A 23,990-nucleotide genomic window follows, 5' to 3' on the forward strand; every position below is an offset into this window, starting at 1 on the left:
CGCCGCCGCCGCCGCCGCCGCCGCCGCCTCCATGAAGGCCTCCGAGGGTTCGGGCCGCGCGCCGCCGGGGCCAGGTGAGCAGAGCGCGGGGCGCCTCACAGCAATCAGAGTGACGCCAGGTGTATTGTACATATTTATTAACTCTTTATTTATTTTACTTGTACAGAGCTATTCTATTTATTTTATTTTATATGTTAGTATGTATATATTAGTATGTGCATATATATATGTACAGGTGTTTGTACATATTTATTGCTCTATTTATTTTACTTGTACAGAGCTATTCTATTTATTTTATTTTGTTAGTATGTATATGTTAGTGTGTATATATTAGTACGTACATATATATGTACAGGTGTTTGTACATATTTATTACTCTATTTTACTTGTACAGAGCTATTCTATTTATTTTATTTTGTTAGTATGTATGTATATGTTAGTATGTATATATTAGTATGTACATATATATGTACAGGTGTTTGTACATATTTATTACTCTATTTATTTATTTTACTTGTACAGAGCTATTCTATTTATTTTATTTTGTTAGTATGTATGTATATGTCAGTATGTATATATTAGTACGTACATATATATGTACAGGTGTTTGTACATATTTATTACTCTATTTTACTTGTACATAGCTATTCTATTTATTTTATTTTGTTAGTGTGTATGTACATGTTAGTACGTATATATTAGTATGTACATATATATGTACAGGTGTTTGTACATATTTATTACTCTATTTTACTCGTACATAGCTATTCTATTTATTTTATTTTGTTAGTACGCTTGGTTTTGTTCTCTGTCTCCCTCTTTTAGACTGTGAGCCCACTGTTGGGTAGGGACTGTCTCTATATGTTGCCAACTTGGACTTCCCAAGCGCTTAGTACAGTGCCCTGCACACAGTAAGCGCTCAATAAATACGATTGATTGATTGATTGTCAAGCGCTTGCTATGTGCCGGGCACTGTACTAAGCGCTGCCGTGGGCTGAGAGCTTACCTCCTCCAGGACGCCTTCCCGGACTGAGACCCCCTTTTCCTCTCCTCCTCCCCCTCCCCACGGCACCTTCATATATGTTTGGAGACTGTGAGCCCACTGTTGGGTAGGGACCGTCTGTATATGTTGCCGACTTGTACTTCCGAAGCGCTTAGTACAGGGCCCTGCACACAGTAAGCGCTCAATAAATACGATTGAATGAATGAATGAATGCTAAACCGCAGCCCCAGTCCCACGGGGGACTCACAGTCTCAATCCCCATTTTACAGGTGAGGGAACCAAGGCACGGAGAAGAAGAATAATACTAATAATGATTGAGGTAGTTAGGCGCTCACTCCGTGCCTGCACTGCACTAAGCGCTGGGGCGGATCCAAGAAAAGCACGTTGGACGCGGCCCGTGTCCCGCGTGGGGCTCGCAGTCTCAATCCCCATTTTGCAGATGAAGTAATTGAGGCCCACGGAAGTGAAGTGACTCGCCCAAGGTCACAGAGCAGACAAGTGTGAGCCCACTGTTGGGTAGGGACTGTCTCTATATTTTGCCAACTTGTACTTCCCAAGCGCTTAGTACAGTGCTCTGCACACAGTAAGCGCCTAATAAATACGATTGATTGATTGATTGAAGTGGTAGAGCGGGATTAGCACCCATGACCTTCCAATTCCCAGGCGGACCACTGCTGCTGGGCTTCTGCTAGTGGGCAGGGAATGTGCCTGTTTATTGTTGTATTGTACTTTCCCAAGCGCTTAGTACAGTTCTCTGCACCCCGTAGGCACTCAATAAATACAATTGACTGACGGACTGCTGCTGAGCTTCCTGCTTCCAAGACTCCCGATGCCAGGGCCACTGGAGCTGGGCTTCCTAATAATAATAATAATAATAATAATAATAATAATAATAATAATAATAATCAATGTTAGTATTAATATTCTTAATAATAATAATGTTGGTATTTGTTAAGCGCTTACTATGTGCAAAGCACTGTTCTAAGCACTGGGGAGAATACAGGGTGATCAGGTTGTCCCACGTGGGGCTCCCAGTCTTCATCCCCATTTTACAGGTGAGGTCACTGAGGCCCAGAGAATAATAATAACAATAATGATGATGACATTTATTAAGCTATTGATATTGATAAGTATTGAATGCACTGTGTGCACAGCACTGGCAACTTCCTATTTTTCTATGGGTCTGCTTTCCCCTCCCCAGATTGTGAGCCACTGGTGGGCCAGAGACTGTGACCGTATTGTATCTACCCCATGACTTAGCACCCTTCTGAGCACATAGTAAGCACTTAATTAGCATTTATTTATTTATTTACTTATTTATTTATTTATTTATTTATTTATTTATTTATATTAACGTCTGTCTCTCCTGCAAGACTGAGCTCATCAGGGAATGTGTCTGTTGTTGTTTAGTACTCTCCCAAGTGCTTAGTAGAGTGCTTTGCACCCAGTAAGTGCTCAATAAATAGGATTGAATGAATGAAGTATTACGACTGTAAGCTCCTAGAGGATGGGGAACAATTGTTTTGCTATAGTCCTAGTTACCCGTGTTGCTCCTAGCAGTTAGCAGACACTTAGTAAATACCAATGATTCTGACCAAATTGCGGCATATTATAGGCCCCATGAGTCCTTGCACCCTGGCGCTCAATAAATACGATTGATTGATTGAGGAAAATCACCAGGAGTGTGCAGTGGTATGAATGCTTAGCCGTTAACTCCATCATCTAAAACAAGGCCAGGGGAGGCCAGAGGGGTGGCACAACTCTCCTAACAAACATAGGAACATACCCAGCCTCTCTCTGCAAATACCCGCCTTTTACTGGCAGGGATTGTCCATGTCTCTGGGCCTCTTCCTTTCCCTCCCTAATCCCCTATCCCAGCCCGTCCCGTCACTACAAGGACAAGGTGCAGCTCTTTTTTGGGGACAAACCCTCTTCTAGACTGTGAGCCCACTGTTGGGTAGGGACCATCTCTATATGTTGCCAACTTGTACTTCCCAAGCGCTTAGTACAGTGCTCTGTACACAGTAAGCGCTCAATAAATACGATTGATTGATTGATTAAGCACTTACTATGTGCAAAGCACTGTTCTAAGCGCTGGGGAGGGTACATGGTGATCAGGTTGTCCCACAGGAGGCTCACAGGCTTCACCCCCATTTTACAGGTGAGGTCACTGAGGCCCAGAGAAGTGAAGTGACTCGCCCAAAGCCACACAGCTGACAGTTGGCGGAGCGGGGATTTGAACCCATGCCCTCTGACTCCGAAGCCTAGGCTCTTTCCACCGAGCCACGCTGCTTCTATTTATTGTCGTGCTTCCTGTGTGTGCCAAGCACCATTTGAAGTTCCGAGGTAGATACAAGGGACACAGTCCCTGTCCCACACGGGGACTGAGAGAGTCTCAGCCCTATTTTACATATGAGGCCTAGAGAAGTGAAGTGACTTACCCAAGGTCACACAGCTGGGACTCTGTTCCTCCAAAGTTTCGGGAAACCATAGCAACCAGATGGCTGGGGGAGAGGGAGGCCTGGGGCCTTTCCCCCCAGCGCAATCCGGTAACCGACGGGCCGGGCTCCCCCGTTGCCTTCAGAGGCGGCCTCGGCCCTGGCGGACGCGTTGTGCGAGTTCGACGCGGTGCTGGCCGACTTCTCGTCCCCTGGCCACCGACGCCGCTTCCGCTACGAGGAGCACCTGGAGCGGATGAAGCGGAGAAGCAGCGCCAGCATCAGCGACAGCAGCGGCTTCAGCGACTGCGACAGTGAGTTTGACCCGTCTGGCATCCGGCCCGGGCCCCCTTTTCCTCCCCCTTCACCTCCCTGGTATGTGTTGGTCTCCCCTCCGTATCCCACGGTCTTCATCCCCATTTTACGGATGAGGAATCTCAGGCCCAGGGAAGTGAAGCGACTTCCCCAAGGTCGCCTGGCAGACAAGCGATGGAGGCAGCATTAGAACTCAGGTCTTCCAAGCCCATGCTCTATCCACTAGGCCACACCGCATCTCCTGCTGCTTTCTAGGCCTGAGGGAAAATATGGGCAAGGAGTTGGTGGGGTAGCTCATCTTTAGGAAGTGAGGGACAAAAGACTGGACTGGGAATCTGGGGAGCTCAGTTCTAGTTACAGTTTCTCTGCCATTATTATTATTATTATTATTATTGTTATTATTATTATTATTAATGGTACTAAGTGCTTACCATATGCCCAGTACTAGTGTACAAGTGCTTAACAGATACCACAATTACTATTATTGTTAAAATGAATAATTGGATGTACAATTATGTGTGTGTGTGTGTGTGTATGTATATATACACCACATATATAATAATAATAATAATGATGGTATTTGTTAAGCACTTACTATGTGCAAAGCATTGTCCTAAGCACTGGGGGGGATATGAGGTGATCAGGTTGGCCCATGTGGGGCTCACAATCTTAATCCCCATTTTACAGATGAGATAACTGAGGCATAGAGAAGTTGTGACTTGCCCAAAGTCACACAGCTGAGAGGCGGTGGAGCCGGAATTTGAACCCATGACTTCTGACTCCCAAGCCCGTGCTCTTTCCACTGAGCCATGCTGCATATATATCTATATCTATATAGATATAGATATCTATATAGATACTTTTTATATATCTATATCTATAGATAGATATCTATAGATATAGATATCTATCTATAGATATCTATATAGATACTTTTTATATATCTATATCTATATAGATATATATCAGTATATCTATATCTATATATCATGTTCCCTTGCATAATTGCCACTACCAACCCAAATTCCCCACCCCAATTTTTGAGGGAAGACAAGATTTGTGCCGTATAATTGTAAGCAGTGACTATTATAATATTTGTAATTATTATGGTATTTGTGATGGATTAAATGTGAGAGCTGGAAGACAGTGAGGAGTCAAGGAAGATGGCAGTGTTATGGGCTGGAGGGATGGGGAGGATGGTCGCGTTTTCTACCAAGATGAGAAGGGTTGGCGGAGGAGTGGATTTTTGCGGGGGGAAACAAGTAGTTCAATGTGAGAAGTGTTGAGTTTGAGCTTCTGGCTGGACACGAAGCCAATCGTGGGTTCTTGGTCCTGAAATCTCAAGCTTGAGTCTCTCCCAGATGGTAAGCTCGTGATGGGCAGGTAATGTGACCACCAATTCTGTTTGATTGTACTCTCCCAGGCTCTTAGTACAGTGCTCTGCACATAGTAAGTGAGCCCACTGTTGGGTAGGGACTGTCTCTATATGTTGCCAACTTGTACTTCCCAAGCGCTTAGTACAGTGCTCTGCACACAGTAAGCGCTCAATAAATACGATTGAATGAATGAATAGTAATTGTAGTAATACTATTAATATTATATTACATTAATAATAGTAATAGTAATTTATAGTAATAATAGTAATTTATTGAATACCATTGAGTCCATCCTCTAGACTGTAAGCTCCTTGTGGACAGGGGAAGTGTTGATCACTTCAGTTGTATCGTACTCTCCCAAGTGCTTAGTACAGTGTTCTGCATATGATAAAGGCTCAAGAAAAACCACTGATTTGATTGTTTGGTGGCAGACTTCATTCTTCCTTCAACAGTCTGGGAGGCCTTCCCAGACTGAGCCCCCTCCTTCCTCTCCCCCTCCTCCTCCACTCCATCCCCCCTGCCTTACCTCCTTCCCTTCCCCACAGCACCTGTATATATGTATATATGTTTGTACATATTTATTACTCTATTTATTTTACTTGTACATACCTATTCTATTTATTTTATTTTGTTAATATGTTTGGTTCCCCCTTCTCCCCCTTCTAGACTGTGAGCCCACTGTTGGGTAGGGACTGTCTCTAGATATTGCCAACTTGGACTTCCCAAGCGCTTAGTACAGTGCTCTGCACACAGTAAGCGCTCAATAAATACGATTGATTGATTGAACAGTGGAAACAAGAGACTTGAGAAAACTGCTAGGTATCTTCTTGGACATTGATGCTGACGTTTAGGGACGTCCTGTCTACATTCCTCACTCTCTCTGGACACCTTGTCCACAATTTATCCACCCCTGTCTTGAACCTACAGATACTTTCCACCTGCACAACTTCCTCAGTGTAGTGCTTGGCACATAGTAAGTGCTTAACGAATACCATCATTATTCACAAACCTATATGGTTACCAGCCCCTGTATGAAGTATTTCTTTCTTATTTATTTTTTTGAATTTACCAAATTGAAGCTTCAGTGCATTCCCCCTGTGCCTTCATGGTTTGATAGTTTCGTTCTAAGCACTGGGGTAGATACAATATATTCTATTCTATTCCATTCTATTCTTTTATTTATTTATTTATTTTACTTGTACATATTTACTATTCTATTTTATTTTGCTAATATGTTTTGTTTGGTTGTCTGTCTCCCCCTTCTAGACTGTGAGCCCGCTGTTGGGTAGGGACCGTCTCTATATGTTGCCAACTTGTACTTCCTAAGTGCTTAGTACAGTGCTCCTCACGCAGTAAGCGCTCAATAAATGCGACTGAATGAATGAATATTCTGACCCACATGGGGCTCACAGACCAAGTTGGAGGGAGGCGGATTTATTCTTCACTTTGCAGATGAAGTAACTGAGGCACAGAGAAGTCGAGTGACTTGTCCAAAGCCACGGAGCCAGCAAGCGGCAGAAACGGTCTTAGAACCCAGATCCTCTGATTCCCAGCTCTTTGATCGCTACATTTCATGTCAATCCTGTCTCGCTTAAGGCAACCTCTTTTTCCAGACTGAAGAGCCGTAATTCTTTTGGTCTCTCTTTGTTAAGGAAGCTTCTCCATTCCGTAATCATCTTGGTTGCCCCTTCCTGAACTCTTTTCATCTGGGGAGCAGCGTGGTTTAAGTGGAAAGAGCACAGACTTCGGACGAGTCGCTCCGCTTCGCCCTGCCTCAGATTCCTCATCCGGAAAAATGGAGATTCGACACTTGCACTCTCTCTCTCCTACTTAAGACTGTGAGCCCCGTGTGGGACGGGTACTGCGTCCGACCCGATTACCTTGTACCTACTCTAGCGTTTAGAACGGTGCTTGGCACATAGTATATAAATATATAAATGGTTAATTATAATTAAGGCAGTAGCGTTCTCCAGCTTGTGGAGAAGGCGGGGCTGTGGATTTGCTAGATGATATTTGGAAAGTGCTTCATCATCTTCATGGAAAACATTTTGCTGTCCTTATTACGGTGCCACCGAGTCTCTTCCTTTTCCTAAGTCTGAACAGATGTGAAAAATTTCACTGGGTGCGGTTTTCTCCAGAAAAAAAAATCCAACAAGGGCAGTAGGAGTCATTCACGATTCATAGGAAGCCTTTTGGGGAATGAGACACTCCCACGAAGAAATAGTTTAAGCGTCTTTTAGGCAAGGCCCGGATAGAGTGGAGGGCCTGTGAGCCTCTGAGCCCAAGCTGGGTTGGTTTGTTTGCCTGTTTGTGGCGTTTCTTAAGCACTTATTTTGTGCCAAGGTACCGTTCTAAGCGCTGGGGCAGATACGTGCTAATCAGACTGACACAGTCCCTGCCCCACAGGAGGCTCGCGGTCTTCACCCCGACTTTCCAGATGAGGTGACTGAGGCCCAGAGAAGTGAAGCGACTTACCCAAGGTCACACAGCAGCCAAGTGGCGGGAGCCAGGGTTAGAACCCAGGTCCTTCTGCATCCCAGGCCCGGGCTGTAGCCACACTAGGCCGTGCTGCTTCTGAAGTGTCTTTCAGGCAAAGAGTGGAGGGCCCGTGAGCCCACTGTTGGGTAGGGACTGTCTCTATATGTTGCCAACTTGTACTTCCCAAGCGCTTAGTCCAGTGCTCTGCACACAGTAAGCGCTCAATAAATACGATTGATGATGATGATGATGCTAATGGCTGGGAGAAGCATTGAAGCCCTGTGGGCAGCACCTCACTTCTCTCCTCCTACAACCCAGTCCGCTCATTTCGCCACCGTAGTGCTAACCTTCTCACAGGGCCTTCATCTCGCCCCCGACCCCGCCACCAATTGTACTTCCTGAGTGCTTACTATGTGCAGAGCCCTGTACTAAGCGCTTGGGAGAGAACAGTACGGCAGTTAGTAGACGTGTTCCCTGCCCACCACGAGCTTACAATTTTAAAGACAAGCTTACAGTCTAGAGATGTCAGCAGCAAGACCCTGGGGGAAACCATCCACTGCAGAGCAATGTGGCCTGGTGGCTGGAGCCCGGACCTGGGTTCTAATCCCGGCTCCGTCACTGGTCTGCTGCGTGCCCTTGGGCAAGCCACTTCACTTCTCTGGGCCTCAGTTACCTCATCTAGAAAATGGGGATTAAGACTGTGAGCCCCACGTGGGACAACCTGATTACCTTGCATCTCCCCCAGCGCTCAGAACAGTGCTTGACACATAGCGCTTCACAAACACCATCATCATCGTTAGCGGCTTGCAGAATTTGCCTCCCGCACTCTCGTCTCCTCCAACCTTGCTCCCACTGGAGTAGCAACGAGTAAGCCAGCGGGCAGGGACACGCAGGAATTTTATGTCCAAAACCTATTTACAGCCCAAATGCCCCCAGCTTAGTGCCCGAACAATGCCGGAGCATCCTGCACTTAGATGATGAAGAGACGTCTGGTTATTGGAAAGCAAAGACTAGCCAGAGATGACCATGAAGTTTGAGCTGTGATTGACCGTGGGCCAATACGAGGAATCTCGGGTACCTTTCTTCTCTCCTTCTCTGCCCTCTCTGTCTCTCTTTCCTCTCTCTCCCTCTCTAGCGCTTGAAGAAGAGGCAGGCTGTATTAAATTGACAGGGCCAAACTGAAGCCAACCATCCTCAAAGCCCTTCCAAAATCCCTCCTCCTCCAGAAAGCCTTTCCTCATTCAGCCACAACACCTGTCACGTCAACCCATCACCCACCCTTAGCAATTGAGTATTTTCTTCTTCTCAGAACTTGTGTATTACTGCCTGATTTTATTTCTATAATCGATTTAGTCAGCTATTTTGTGGTGATGGACTTGTACTAATCTCTTTGGCATCCTTTTCTACCTCCTGAGGGGTAGGGAATGGGTCTGTTTCTTGTTGTACTCCCAGGTGTGCTTTGCACACAGTAAGCGCTCGATAAATACGATTAACTGACCCTGAGCCCTCAAATTCTTCAGTTGAGCGGGGCTGTTGCAGTCAATGCCATCCTTCATCTGCCTCAGCCTGGAAGGGTTTGAAGGAAGTGTCACTGGGAACGTGTCTGTTATATTGTTGTACTCTCCCAAGTGCTTAGTACAGTGCTCTGCACGTAGTAAGTGCTCAATAAGTACGACTGACTGACTGGAAGACTGTGCCGTTTGCTCTGGGTTTGCAGTTGCTTTAAAACTGCAACCTGGGGCAGTTAGGGCTTCCTATTTTGTCACCGGTCCAAATATTCACCAAAGGAGGGATGCAGTACTGTAAATAAACCCCCGTCGGCAATCTCCTGGTTGCCAGTTTGGGGTTTTAAATGGCTTGTCGGCACCTAGTTTGGGGTTTTAAACGGCTTGTCTCGTATCGGAGAGTATCTGTAGAAGGTCAGAGTCGCCTCAGATTCACTGGGCCCTTCTGAGTCAGTTTGGTTTTGGCAGGCTCGCTTTCCTTTTGTTGAAGCGTCTGGTTGTGGTCAGAGGGATGGATCTGTTTTTGCAGGGCCCAGAAAGCTCTGATGCTGTTATAGCTTCAGAGTTGAAGTTGCCTGTATTTTCCATTGTAAAGGTCGAATTATATCCTGGAGGCAGGATATAATTTGGCTGCCAAAACTTGAGACTGAGGTTTGTGCCAAAGTCGTCTTCTCAGAAGCAGGGGTTTCTAGATTTCATTTATATCAAAACCATTTTTGACCCTTACTCTGAAGTCTTTCAAAACCCAATTGCCAAGACGGCTGATTCATACCGTAGGCTCATTGCTCTTCACGGCCCCTTTGACCGAACCCACATCATCCCTGTGGATTGGTGATTTGACTTTTCCCTTCCCTGCATCCTGGGCGAGGTCGACTGCATGAACGCACAGAATGGTATTCCATTTGTCAAAGTGGTTTGTTTTGTGAGGGAGAAGCCACGGGAGGCAGAAATAGGTCTTTAGATACTTCTCAGGAGTTTCCGCTCCCTCCCTCCCTCCCTCCCCCGTGCCTCCCTGTGAAATTTCCCCACCAAAAACTAGATTTAATGGATCGGCTGAGCAGAGTGAGTTGGGTAAGGGGAGTGAAAAGGCACTGTCTTCGGCAAATGCTGCCGACATTTCGGGATTCCTCTTTTCCTCCTGGACTGGACAGTGGGAACCGAAGGCGGGCAATCTCGGAATCCCTTCCCTCCTTCCCTCCCTCCATCCATGCTTTCTTCCCCTTTTCCCAGAGACGAAGAGAAACAGACCCAAATGCCCAGGTGGCACTTGTCCCTCTCCGGTCCATAATTCGCTCTGCCGCCTGGATTGTTTTTCTGCAAAAAACGTTCTGCGTACATCTCCCCGCTCCTCAAGAACCTCCAATGGCTGCCCATCCAATCTCCGCATCACAGAAATTCCCTACCGTCGGCTTTAAGACCCTCCATCGTTGTGGGCAGGGAATGCGTCTGTTTATCGTGGTAGTGTACTCTCCCCAGTGCTTAATACAGTGCTCTGAACACAGTAAGCGCTCAGTAAATACGACCGACTACCTTACCTCACTGTTTTCCTGCTACAACCCAACCCTAACCGCTTTATCACTATCTCCTATGCCCCCCTCTAGCATCTGTCCCCTTCCTCTTCTGCGATTCCCCATATCTCTGTCCAAGCCAACCTTCCTCAACTCTTCTGCTTCCTCCCCCTTGTCCCCCGTCCCTCCAGTTTGAAAATGCCTCCCGCCCCGCATCAGACCACACACTCTGTTCCACATTCAAATCCTCCTTAAATCTCACCACCGCCTCTAGCAAGCTTTACGTGATTCATTTCCCAGCGCCTTGAGCCAAATCATCCCTTCAGCTCAGCACTCATTAATCATCATCATCATCATCATCAATCGTATTTATTGAGCGCTTACTAGGTGCAGAGCACTGTACTAAGCGCTTGGGAAGTACAAATTGGTAACATATAGAGACAGTCCCTACCCAACAGTGGGCTCACAGTCTAAAAGGGGGAGACAGAGAACAAAACCAAACATACGAACAAAATAAAATAAATAATCCTATTATTTATCTATTATTTATTATAGGATATTATAGGATATTAATATCCTAATAATAATAAAAAAAATCCTATTTACACCGCTAGGTTGTAAGCTCCTTGAGGGCAGAGATTTGTGCCTCCCAATTCTCTTGTACAAGGGCTTAGCGCAGTGCTCTCCACGGCCCTCAAAATTGCCCCCTCCTTAGCACTCCTGAACAGATACATCTCCAAGGGGCCTTTCCTGACTCTGCCCTCCTTTCCTCTTCTCCCACCCCCTTCTGCATCGCCTTGACTTGCTCCCTTTATTCATCCCCCCTCCCATCCCCACAGCACTCAATCAATCAATCAATCATATTTATTGAGCACTTACTGTGTGCAGAGTGCTGTACTAAGCGCTTGGGAAGTACAAGTTGGCAACATATAGAGACAGCCCCCACCCAACAGTGGGCTCACATGTACAGATCTGTCATTTATTGATTTGTATTAATGCCTCCCCCTCTTGACTGTACGCTTGTTGTGGGCAGGGAGTGTGTCTATTATATTGTTATTGTACTCTCCCAAGTGCTCTCCCAGTGCTCAGCACACAGTAAGCTCTCAATAAATACAAATGAATGAATGAGATATAGATTATATATGTAATGTATTATCTCATCCCCAAGGAGCGCTTTCTATGTGCGGAGCACTGTACTAAGTGCTTGGGAGAGTACTTATATAACAGAGTTGGTAGACATGCTCCCTGTCCACAACCAGTTTACAATCTAGTGGGGAGACAGTCATTAATATAAATATACGATTTATACCTATATATGTATATACATATACACACACATACTATAAGGGACATGGCCTAGTGGCAAGAGCCGGGGCTTGGGATTCAGAGGACATGGGTTCTAATCCCAGCTCCACCGCTTGTCTGCTGTGTGACCTTGGGCAAGTCACTTTACTTCGCTGGGCCTCAGTTCCCTCATCTGCAATAATAATAATAATAATAATGATGGCATTTGTTAAGCGCTTACTATGTGCCAAGCACTGTTCTAAGCGCTGGGGGGGGGGGGGGGATACAAGTTGATCAGGTTGTCTCACGTGGGGCTCACAGTCTTCACCCCCATTTTACAGATGAGGGAACTGAGGCTCAGAGAAGTTAAGTGACTGGCCCAAGGTCACGCAGCAGACATGTGGCGGAGCCAAGATTCGAGATTAAGACTGTGAGCCCCATGTAGGACAGGACTGTGTCCAACCTGATTACCTTGTGTTCTATCCCAGTGCTTGGAACATAGTAAGTGCTTAATAAATACCATTATTATTATTTTTATAAATCAATCATTGGTATTTTTTGAGCACTTTGCATGTGCACAGCACCATACTAAGTGCTTGGGAGAGTAAAATACAACAGAATAGGCCCGTTCTTGACTTTAGCATGGACCTAACTGTTTCTAATCCATGGGATTTTTTTTTCCTTGAAGGTGCAGATTCCCTCTATAGGAATAGCTTCAGCTTCAGTGACGAGAAGCTAAACTCCCCAACGGTCTCCACCCCAACACCGCTCTCGCCGACAGCCGTTCCTTGGAAAGGTAAATTGAGCGGGTGCTTTGTTCGATCCAATCCCACCTTCCTCGGGGCGGAATCACCGCCTCCCACCCTTCGGGTCCCGGGGCTGGACCGTCCTTGGGAGCCTCTCCCACTCGCTTAGTCCAGTGCTTTGCACACTGAGCACCCAGTAAATATGATGGAATCGTCCCTTTCACTCCGCCGGACAACCAACCCTCAGCTCCTGACCAGGAAGAGGCGATTCGTTCATTCAGTAATATTTATTAAGTGGTTGCTGGGTGCAGAGCACTGGACTAAGCGCTTGGGAAAGTACGATGCAGCAATAGAGAGTGACATCCCTGTCTACAGTGAGCTCACAGTCTACGGGGGGGAGACAGGCATCAATACAAATAGACAGACATCAATATAAATAAATAAAATGACAGATATGTACATGTTAGGCTTTCTCAGGCCCCGATGGCCCCAAAATAGGGTGGAGCCATTTAAAGGGGCAGGATCGCTTTTAAGAGATAGGCCAGGCCCAGGCAGGCAACAGGTCTTTTCCCCGGGTTCAGGTCGTCAGTGGGAAGAGCTGTGGCTCCCAAAGCCCCTGCATTCATCTGCCCTAATAATAATAATAATAATAATAATAAATAATAATAATAATAATAGCATTTGTTAAGTGCTTACTATGCGCCAAGGACTGTTCTAAGCACTGGGGTAGACACAAGGTGATCAGGTTGTCCCATGCAGGGCTCACAGTCTTAATCCCCATTTTACAGATGTAGTAACTGAGGCTCAGAAGGTCGGTGACTTGCTCAAGGTCACACAGCAGACAGTGGCAGAGCGGGGATTAGAACCCACGTCCTCTGACTCCCAAGCCCGTGTCTTGCCACTAATAATAATGATAATAATAGTGGCATTTGTTAAGCGCTTACTGTGTGCAAAGCACTGTTCTAAGCGCTGGGGAGGATACAAGGTGATCCGGTTGTCCCACGCGGGGCTCACAGTCTTAAACCCCATTTTACAGATGTAGTAAGTGAGGCTCAGAAGTCAGTGACTTGCTCAAGGTCACACAGCAGACAGTGGCAGAGCGGGGATTAGAACCCGCGTCCTCTGACTCCCAAGCCTGTGGTGTTGCCACTAGGCCAAGCTGAGTAGTCTCGATTGGTAGAAACTCACATCTGGCGTCTCGGGGCTTGGCACACAACAACTACTATTAAGAAGAAAGGGTCACCAACCATCCTCCCCCAGCTCCGGCCGGTATTCCCTTGGGCTGCAAAATGCAGCAGTGGAGGGATCCAAAAGTGAAGTTCCTTATTAGTAATTATTAATTATTCTCCCACATCACACTGAAATGGCTGTTGGGCAAGTCAAGTCATTAAAGCGGCCGGGAAGGTGATGTAATGGGATCCGGAGTAATAACTGGCCTCGCGTGAATATTACGTGCGTTTGTAATTTCACAGATTTACCGAAGCCCAACCCACTCTTAAGATTTTCTTGTTCTTTGAAATCTGTGGCAATCATTGTGGTATTTGTGAAGCACTCATTATTATTATTATTATTATTATTATTATTATTATGTGCCCAGCTCTGGGGTAAACCAGAGTCAGGTCATCCCCTGTCTCACATGAGGCTCACAGTCTAAAGAGACGGGAGAACGGATCCAGTCCCCATTTTACCGATGAGGAAACGGAGGTATAGAGAGGTTAAGTGACTTACCCTGCGTCACACAGCAGGCAAATAGCAGAAATCATCATCATCAATCGTATTTATTGAGCGCTTACTGTGTGCAGAGCACTGTACCAAGCGCTTGGGAAGTCCAAATTGGCAACATATAGAGACAGTCCCTACCCAACAGTGGGCTCACAGTCTAAAAAGGGGAGACAGAGGACAAAACCAAACATGCTGACAAAACAAAATAAATAGAAATGGGATTCGAACGCAGGTCAGCTGGGTACACCGTAGATGAGGAGGAAATCTGACTTTATATGTTTAAAAACTGCACAACCTGGATAGACAAGGCCATCCCGCAGGGCTGCAGCAAGATCCGGTGGCTAGAATCCGGGCCTGGGTTCCCGGCTCCCGCCGCTTGTCTGCTGTGTGACCCTGGGCAAGTCACTTGGCTTCTCTGTTCCTCAGTTACCTCTTCAGTTCAAGGGGGGATTAAGACTGTGAGCCCTAAGTGAGGCGGGGACTGTGTCCAACCTGATCAGCTTGTATCTCCCCCAGCGCGGAGAATGGTGCCTGGCAGATAGTAAGTTCTTAACAAATAAAACCATAAAACATGATCACTTAATAGAGAGCATTTCTCGAGTGCTTACTGGGTGCAGAGCACTGTACTAAGCGTGTAGTGGATAGAGCACGGGCCTGAGAGTCACCAGGTCATGGGTTCTAATTCCGGCTGCCTCACTTATCTCCTGTGTGACCACGGCAAAGTCATTTCACTGCTGTGTGCCTCGGTTACCTCATCTGTAAAATGGGGTTGAGACGGCGAGCCCCACGTGGTACAGGGATTGTGTCCAACCCGATTTACTCATATCCACCCCAGTGTTTAGTACAGTGCCCGGCCCTTGGTAAGTGCTTAACAAATGCCATTATTATTATTATTATCACTATTTATTTTGTTTTGTTGGTATGTTTGGTTTTGTTCTCTGTCTCCCCCTTTTATCAATCAATCAATCAATCAATCATATTTATTGAGCGCTTACTATGTGCAGAGCACTGTACTAAGCGCTTGGGAAGTACAAATTGGCATCACATAGAGACAGTCCCTACCCAACAGTGGGCTCACAGTCTAAAAGGGGGAGACAGAGAACAGAACCAAACATACCAACAAAATAAAATAAGTAGGATAGAAATGTACAAGTAAAATAAATAAATAAATAAATAAATAGAGTAATAAATATGTACAACCATATATACATATATACAGGTGCTGTGGGGAAGGGAAGGAGGTAAGACGGGGGGATGGAGAGGGGGACGAGGGGGAGAGGAAAGAAGGGGCTTTTAGACTGAGAGCCCACTGTTGGGTAGGGACTGTCTCTAGATGTTGCCAACTTGTACTTCCCAAGCGCTTGGTACGGTGCTCTGCACATAGTAAGCGCTCAATAAATACGATTGATGATGATGATGATTATTATTATTCTTACAAAGGAAGCCGTAGACACGACCCTGAAGGAGCTTGCTATCTAGTGGAGGGAAACACCTGCAAAAAGCAGAAGCTAACCTAGGTGCTTAAGAAATCCGATTGATTAACTTGGACTTTGTGAGTGTCAGTTTGACCCCCTCCCCTGTTTTACAGCCAAACTCGGAGACACAAAAGAATTAGAAGACTTTATTGCTGATCTTGACAGAGCATTAGCAAGTAAGTACCTGCCTCCCTGAATGACAAGACCGGTTCCTGTTCCTGGGGGAGGAAATCTTGGGCCTGTTAATAGCCTCCTTAAACCTCACTTGATATTTATCTTTCCATACCTCTTTAAGTCTTACAATACTGTGAAGCCAGAATGAGGCCTTATTTAGTTTCTGAGAAACAGAATAGAAAACCCTGCTTAGGAAGAATCAATCAATCGTATTTATTGAGCGCTTACTGTGTGCAGAGCACTGTACTAAGCGCTTGGGAGGTACAAGTTGGCAACATATAGAGACGGTCCCTACCCAACGGTGGGTTCACAGGCTAGAAGGGGGAGACGGAGAACAAAACCAAACATACTAACAAAATAAAATAAAAAGAATAGATATGTACAAGTAAAATAAATAAATAACTATGTACAAACATATATACAGGGGCTGTGGGGAAGGGAAGGTTGCTTAGGGGATCATATGACAATATAAGGTGGCAGAATGTGAACACGTTTGAGAAAATAAAAGTGTAACCCTAATTCACAGTTTGGCTCCGAGAAGTAGCATGGCTTAGTGGCTTAAAGCGTGGGCCTGGGACTCAGAAGGTCATGGGTTCTTATCCTGGCTCCTCCATATAATAATAGTAATAATAATAATAATAATAATAATAATAATAATAATAATAATGGTATTTGCTAAGTGTTTACTCTGTGCCAGGCAGTGTTCTAAGCACTTGGGGTGGTTACAGGCAAATTGGATTGGACACAGTCCCTTATCCCACATGGGGCTCACCGTCTCAATCCCCATTTTACAGATGAAGGAATTGAGGCCCAGAGAAGTGAAGTGACTTGCCCAAGGTCACACAATAGACAAGTGGCAGAGCTGGGACTAGAACCTATGACCTGACAACCAGGCCTGAGCTCTATCCACGCTCCATTTTTTGCTTCATGACCTTGGGCACGACATTTCATTTCTCTGGGCCTCAGTAGCTTTATCTGCAAAATGGGGATTAATATTGTGAGCCCCATGTGGGACAGGGACAGTGTCCAGCTTGATTATGTTGCCAACTTGTACTTCCCAAGCGCTTAGTACAGTGCTTTGCACACAGTAAGTGCTCAATAAATACGATTGAATGAATTAATTCGGTTGTAATAAAAATAATAATAATAAAAATTATGGCATTTGTTAAGTGCTTACTATGTGCCAAGCACTGTTCTAAGCGCTGGGGTAGTTACAAGGTAATCAGGTTGTCCCATGTGGGGGCTCACAGTCTTAATCCCCATTTTACAGATGAGGTCACTGGGGCACAGGGAAGTGAAGTGATTTGCCCAAGGCCAAACAGCAGACAAGTGGTGGAGCTTGATCATTCATTCATTCAGTCGTATTTATTGAGCGCTTACTGGGTGCAGAGCACTGTACTAAGCGCTTGGGAGGGCCAAGTCGGCACATGAACCCATGAACCCATAGTAAGCGCTTAACAGATGGCATTATTTCGGCCATCATTTCTGCTATAACACGTGTTTCCATCACGAAGTTTGCGCAAGAATAGGGGAAGGTGATTTTCCTAACACATCATCATCATCAATCGTATTTATTGAGCGCTTACTATGTGCAGAGCACTGTACTAAGCGACATGAGAGTGGGTGGGGGCTGTGCAGGGAATGAGGTTTCAGACCCGATGGAGACCCTGTGATCAGCCCTTAATTAGCATTTCTGAAGAAAGCAGTTTCAAGTCCTTAAAATCCCTCCTTGACTAGGCACGGATTTTAAGTTAATGCAGATTCGTTGAGCACTGCTAGGTGTCATAGACTCTTGGCAAGGGCAACTAGTGAAATACTGAAATACAGTGTCTGGGCTGAAGTTTGTAAAGCTTGGAAGCCGCTTTTGAATTCCCCTCTCCCTGTCTTTCTTGTCTCCTTTCTGTCCCTGCCCCAGCAGGCTCAGTGCTTTCTGACTGGGCCGTGGCTCTGCCCCAATTCTTCCCTGTGTCCTGGCAAATCCCAGCTTTTGGAACTGTGCTCGGCACACAGTGAGCGCTTACTGTGTGCACTGCACTGTACTAAGCGCTTGCACTGTCCTACTAACATCTAGAGACGGTCCCTCCCCAACAGCGGGTTCACAGTCTTATTGTGGGGGCACCTTCTGGCCCTGCCCCCTCCAGACTGGCACCTCACCGGGAAGGCCGGGGTGGGGGGGCTGAGCCTCCTGTTGGCCTCTCCCAACCGCCCGGTAGACCCCCCCCCCCCCCATCCTCCGATCGATTATTCATTCAATCCTATCTCCGATCGATCATTCATTCAATCGTATTTTTTGAGTGCTTGTTGTGTGCAGAGCACTGGACTAAGCGTGCTCACCCCCTCCAGGAGGCCTTCCCAGACTGAACCTGTATATATGTTTGCACGTATTTATTAATCAATCAATCGTATTTATTGAGCGCTTACTGTGTGCTAAACGCTTGGGAAGTAGTGATTTATTGCTCTAATTATTTTATTTGCACATATTCTATTTATTTTATTAATATGTTTCGTTTTGTTGCCTGTCTCCCCCTTCTAGACTGTCAGCCCGCTGTTGGGTAGGGACCGTCTCTATATGGTGCCGACTTGGACTTCTCAAGGGCTTAGTGCAGTGCTCTGCACACAGTAAGCGCTCAATAAATACAATTGATTGAATGAATGAATGGACCCCCTCCTTCCTCTCCCCCTGCTCCCCCTCCCCACAGCACCTGTGTGTATGTATATATGTTTGTACAGATTTATTACTCTATTTTATTTGCATAGATTTATTCGATTTTATTTTGTTAATATGTTTTGTTTTGTTGTCTGTCTCCCCCTTCTACACTGTGAGCCCGCTGTTGGGTAGGGACCGTCTCCATATGTTGCCGACTTGTACTTCCCAAGCGCTTAGTACAGTGCTCTGCACACAGCAAGCGCTCAATAAATACGATTGAATTGAACCCCCTCCTTCCTCTCCCCCTCCCCCACGCCTTACCTCCTTCCCCTCCCCACAGCACCTGTATATGTTTGTGCAGATTTATTACTCTATTTTACTTGTACATATTTATTCTATTTATTTTATTTTATTAATATGTTTTGTGTTGTCTGTCTCCCCCTTCTACACTGTGAGCCCGCTGTTGGGTAGGGACCGGCTCTATATGTTGCCGACTTGTACTTCCCAAGCTCTTAGTACAGTGCTCTGCACACAGTAAGCGCTCAATAAATACGATTGAGTTGAATTGAATAAGCGCTTAACAAATACCAGCGTTATTATTAATGCACCTGGGACTCCAGGTTTAGTCCAGAATGCATCTCTGACTTTGTCTCATCTTCCACAAGCCCTTCCTGAACTCACCCGCTGTAGGATTTCAGTAGTTTCCCAGCCATCGTCTCCCTAACTCTTTATTTCCCACTGAAACAGTAGTCAAACCTTGATTTTTGGAAAACACAGGTTTTGCAGAAATGCAGCTATCATAATAATGATGGCACCTGTTAAGTGCTTGCTATGTGCGAAGCACTGTTCTAAGCGCTGGGGGTGGGGTGGGATACAAGGTGATCAGGTTGGCCCACGTGGGGCTCACAGTCTTCATCCCCATTTTACAGGTGAGGTCACTGAGGCATAGAGAAGTTAAGTGACCTGCCCAAAGTCACACAGCTGACAAGTGGCAGAGGCGGGATTAGAACCCACGACCTCTGACTCCCATGCCCGGGCTCTTTCCACTGAGCCACGCTGCTTCTCTGTCATGATATAGGAGAAATGTCTGCTTAATCAGTCTAACAATGAGTGGTATTAGAGTGCTTACTGTTTGTGCAGAGTACTGTACTAAACATGCGGGGAGTAATAATTGTGGTATTTGTTAAGCGCTTATTGTCAGGCACTGTAGAACAGTGCCAGCGCTTAAAACAGTGCTTAATAAATGCCATTATTGTTATTATTTTTACAAACAAACCGAGTTGGACACAGTCCCTGTCCCACATGCGGCTCACCGTCTCGATCCCCGTTTTACAGATGAGCTAACTGAGGCCCAGAGAAGCGAAGTGACTTGCCCAAGGTCACAAGGCAGCAGACAAGAGCTGGGATTAGAACCCGTGGACCTTCTGACTCTCGGGCCTGGGCTCCAGCCACCACAGTAGGACAGAATTAGCAGACAAGAGCCTTGCCCACAAGGAGCTATCATTCTTATCATTCCAGAGTCCTGGCCTCACCTCACCTGCTGTGTGACTTTGGGCAAAACGCTCAACTTCTCGGGGCCTCGGTTCCCTCGCCTGCAAAATGGGGATTTAATGCCTGTTCATTCATTCATTCAATCGTACTTATTGAGCGCTTACTGTGTGCAGCGCCGAGCACACTTGGGAAGTACCAACATAGGGAGACGGTCCCTACCCAACGACGGGCTCACGGTCTCGAAAATGGGCTCGCAGTCTGTTCTCCTTCCTACTTGAAATGTGAGCCCCAGGTTCTTTCATCATCATCATCATCAATCGTATTTATTGAGCGCTTACTATGTGCAGAGCACTGTACTAAGCGCTTGGGTAGTACAAATTGGCAACATAGAGAGACAGTCCCTACCCAACAGTGGGCTCACAGTCTAAAAGGGGGGAGACACGGTCTAAAAGGGGGAAAGGAGTAGTCTTTCATCTACTCCTGTGCTTAGTACGGTGCTTGGCCCGAAGTATCCGCTTAACAGATATCACTATTATTATTCTATTATTATGTGCACAGGTGATCTGCTTGAGGAATTCAGACTCCAGTGCATAGGTGATGCAGAAGGGAGGGGTGAAGTGCGTGGAGATATCATCATCATCAATCGTATTTATTGAGTGCTTACTGTGTGCAGAGCACTGTACTAAGCGCTTGGGAAGTACAAGTTGGCAACATACAGAGACAGTCCCTACCCAACAGTGGGCTCACAGTCTAAAAGAGATATGAGAGACTAATTGGGGAAGTCTTCTTGGAGGAGATACGATTTTAATAAGGCTCTGAAAATGGGGCGTGTGGTGGGCTGTCCGATATGACAGGCAAGTACTTTTATTAATTGGTTTGCCCACCTTTTGTTCTTTTCACTCCTACGGCCACCAACGAATGGCCTCTTTCAAAATTTTAATACGGCATGCGTTACGTGCCTGCTGTGTGCCAGGCGCTGTACTAAGCATTGGGGCAGATGCAGAGTTATCAGGTTGTCCCACGTGGGGCTCACAGTCCTAATCCCCATTTTACAGATGAGGTAAGTGAGGCCCCGAGAAGCGAAGTGACTCGCCCAAAGTCCCGCAGCTAAGTGGCGGAGCCAGGATTAGAACCCACGACCTCTGACTCTCAAACCCGGGCTCTTTCCACTACGCCAGGCTGCTTGGATGGCCAACTGTGATATGTCCTCTGCGGAAGTATAGGCTTGGCCGTAAACTCTCCTGTTTCCTAATTCCAGGTATGTGACTCCAGGAATCATTCCCAGCCATTTGGGACATTCCTCGAGGGGGAAACTTCCAAAGCAACGAAGGTCCCGGGAAACCAGCCACGAGCAAGGGCGACTAGAGCAGGCAAGGAGGCAGTTACATTCCGGTGGCTCTGTGGTTCCTCAGATTCTCCTCAACATCGGTGAAATTGTCATCCTTTTCCCTACGCAGCAAGTTAAATCAGATGGCTCACTGGGCCAATGTTTGCTTAAAGCGGAGCTTGATGCAATTGTAAACGCTTGTAGCAGGGAATTTATTTGTAATTTTAAATAGTTGGAAACAGTAAGGATGCTTTCCCCTTTCATAATATATTTTTATATGCAAATAAAATTGGAAGTAGCATCTTTCAGTTCGTAAAATCGGTAACATATTTTGTTTTTCTGTCCCGTCCTAGCAGAGCTCTACGCAGAGGCCTCCTTTTCCAGTTGGGCGGTGGGGTGAGCAGATGGGGGGGTTCCGTGGGGTGGGGAGGGTGGTGGGGAGGAAAAGTTGGCAAGAGAGGGAGAGTTCCAGAGAGTCAATCAATCAATCAATCAATCGTATTTATTGAGCGCTTACTATGTGCAGAGCACTGTACTAAGCGCTTGGGAAGTACAAATTGGCAACACATAGAGACAGTCCCTACCCAACAGTGGGCTCACAGTCTAAAAGGGGGACACAGAGAACAGAACCAAACATACCAACGAAATAAAATAAATAGGATAGAAATGTACAAGCAAAATAAATAAATAAATAAATAGAGTAATAAATATGTACAACCATATATACATATATACAGGTGCTGTGGGGAAGGGAAGGAGGTAAGATGGGGGGATGGAGAGGGGGACGAGGGGGAGAGGAGGGAAGGGGCTCAATCTGGGAAGGCCTCCTGGAGGAGGTGAGCTCTCAGCAGGGCCTTGAAGAGTCAGAGACAGGAGCCAGAAATCCTGGGCTTTGGGACCAGGCTGAGGCTGGGGAGACCTGAGCCTTTAAAGGGCTCGCCGGCCGGGTAATAACAATAACCGCGGTATTTGTTCATCTCTTACTATGTGGCAGGCACTGTACTAAATTCTGGGGTGAACGCATGCAAATGCAGCCTTACAACAGATTGAGTTGTAAGGGCCTGGTGGGGGGGACATCCAGGTGGCGATTTCGCGATTAAGGCGTGACGGGAATTCCTTCCCTTTTCCAGACTGCTGTTTATTGCGGACGTCGTGGCTCATTCCTACCGGGGTTGTCGAGGATGTGTATGTGAGGGTCATTTCTGCTCTCCCTGCCCCGTAGCCTCAGCCCGCCGTTAGACTGGAAAGAGCCGGGGCCTGGGACTCGGAGGACCAGGGTTCTAGTCCCGGCTCTGCCACCTCCCTGCTGTGTGACCTTGGGCAAGTTATTTGGCTTCTCTGTGCCTTAGTCACCTCTGTGAAATGGGGATTAAATCCTACTCCCTCCCACACTTAGACTGTGAATCCCCTGTGGGACAGGGACTGTGTCCAACCTGATCAGCTGTCCCTGGGCAGGGAATGTGTCTACCAACTCAGTAGCGTACTCTCCCAAGCGCTCTGCACACAGTAAGCGCCCTATCAGTACGACTGATTAACATTACGTTTACCCCGGCACTCTTGAGAATTAAGTTAACACCTACCGTAATAACAACGATAATTATTATCACGTCACGGCGGTCCCGTGCCCCCGCCAGCCTGATCTCACCAGAGCCTCTGATGGCTTGGTCGGTCAGTTCTCCTGTCAGTCATCTCCACTTTCTCTACTTACAGACCCGTGGCCCCGCCAGCCTGATCACGCCAGAGCCTCTGACGGCTCGGCCGGTCAATCCTCGTGTCAGTCATCTCCACTTTCTCTACTTACAGACGCCAGTTGAAACTTCCCCGTCTCCGTTCTTGCCAAGGTAGGAGAAAGCCAAAAAAAAAAGAAAGGGAAACAACAGAAGACACGCTAACGAAACGGCCCCGATTAAATGGTATCCGATCCCCCTCAGTCCTTGGAAAAGAGTCCGGCTCTTGGCTCTCCCGAGGTGGCGGCTGGATTTGATAAATCTAGGGAAGAGCGCCTGGCTCCTGGGCCACGTCCACCTCTACCCGTCTGATTCACTCAGATCTGTCCCCGGGGGTCCACACAAGTCCCCTTCTTTGGAAAAAGGCCTCTGACCTCATGGGTAAAAAGCCCGCCTTGTCTCCCGAGTACACCCCGTTCCCCGGCAAACTCCGTTTCGGGAACCTTCACGCTAGCAGGCTAATGAAGTAGGAAAGGTCATTCTTTCCATGTTCTCTGCTAAGGAGGTCGCAGCTTGGTACCCGCGACTCAGTGTCCGGCCTGCTCTTCCTGCCCTCCGCCCCCACTGGGAGGGGCGGTGCCCCAAATCATCATCAATCGTATTTATTGAGCGCTTACTATGTGCAGAGCACTGTACTAAGCGCTTGGGAAGTACAAATTGGCAACATATAGAGACAGTCCCTACCCAGCAGCGGGAGGGTACCAGTGGGAGGCCGGGGATGGTGGATGCGGCTGTGTGAACGCCGAGGGGGCTTCGGAAAAGCGGAGGCTGGTC

At 46.7% G+C, this 23,990-nt stretch overlaps 1 protein-coding gene across 1 annotated transcript; it reads left to right on the forward strand.

Annotated features, from left to right (window-relative positions):
• The first annotated feature begins 19 nt into the window (after positions 1–19).
• Positions 20–21,794, forward strand: RGCC (regulator of cell cycle). The gene is made up of 5 exons (XM_038761858.1): positions 20–74; positions 3,588–3,755; positions 12,596–12,703; positions 15,964–16,026; positions 21,421–21,794. Exons 1-5 carry the CDS (start codon positions 32–34, stop codon positions 21,426–21,428), a joined length of 390 nt encoding a protein of 129 aa, XP_038617786.1. The 5' UTR covers positions 20–31; the 3' UTR covers positions 21,429–21,794.
• The last annotated feature ends 2,196 nt before the right edge of the window (positions 21,795–23,990 follow it).

This window comes from Tachyglossus aculeatus, chromosome 20, assembly GCF_015852505.1.
Source record: "Tachyglossus aculeatus isolate mTacAcu1 chromosome 20, mTacAcu1.pri, whole genome shotgun sequence".
NCBI lineage: Eukaryota > Metazoa > Chordata > Mammalia > Monotremata > Tachyglossidae > Tachyglossus > Tachyglossus aculeatus.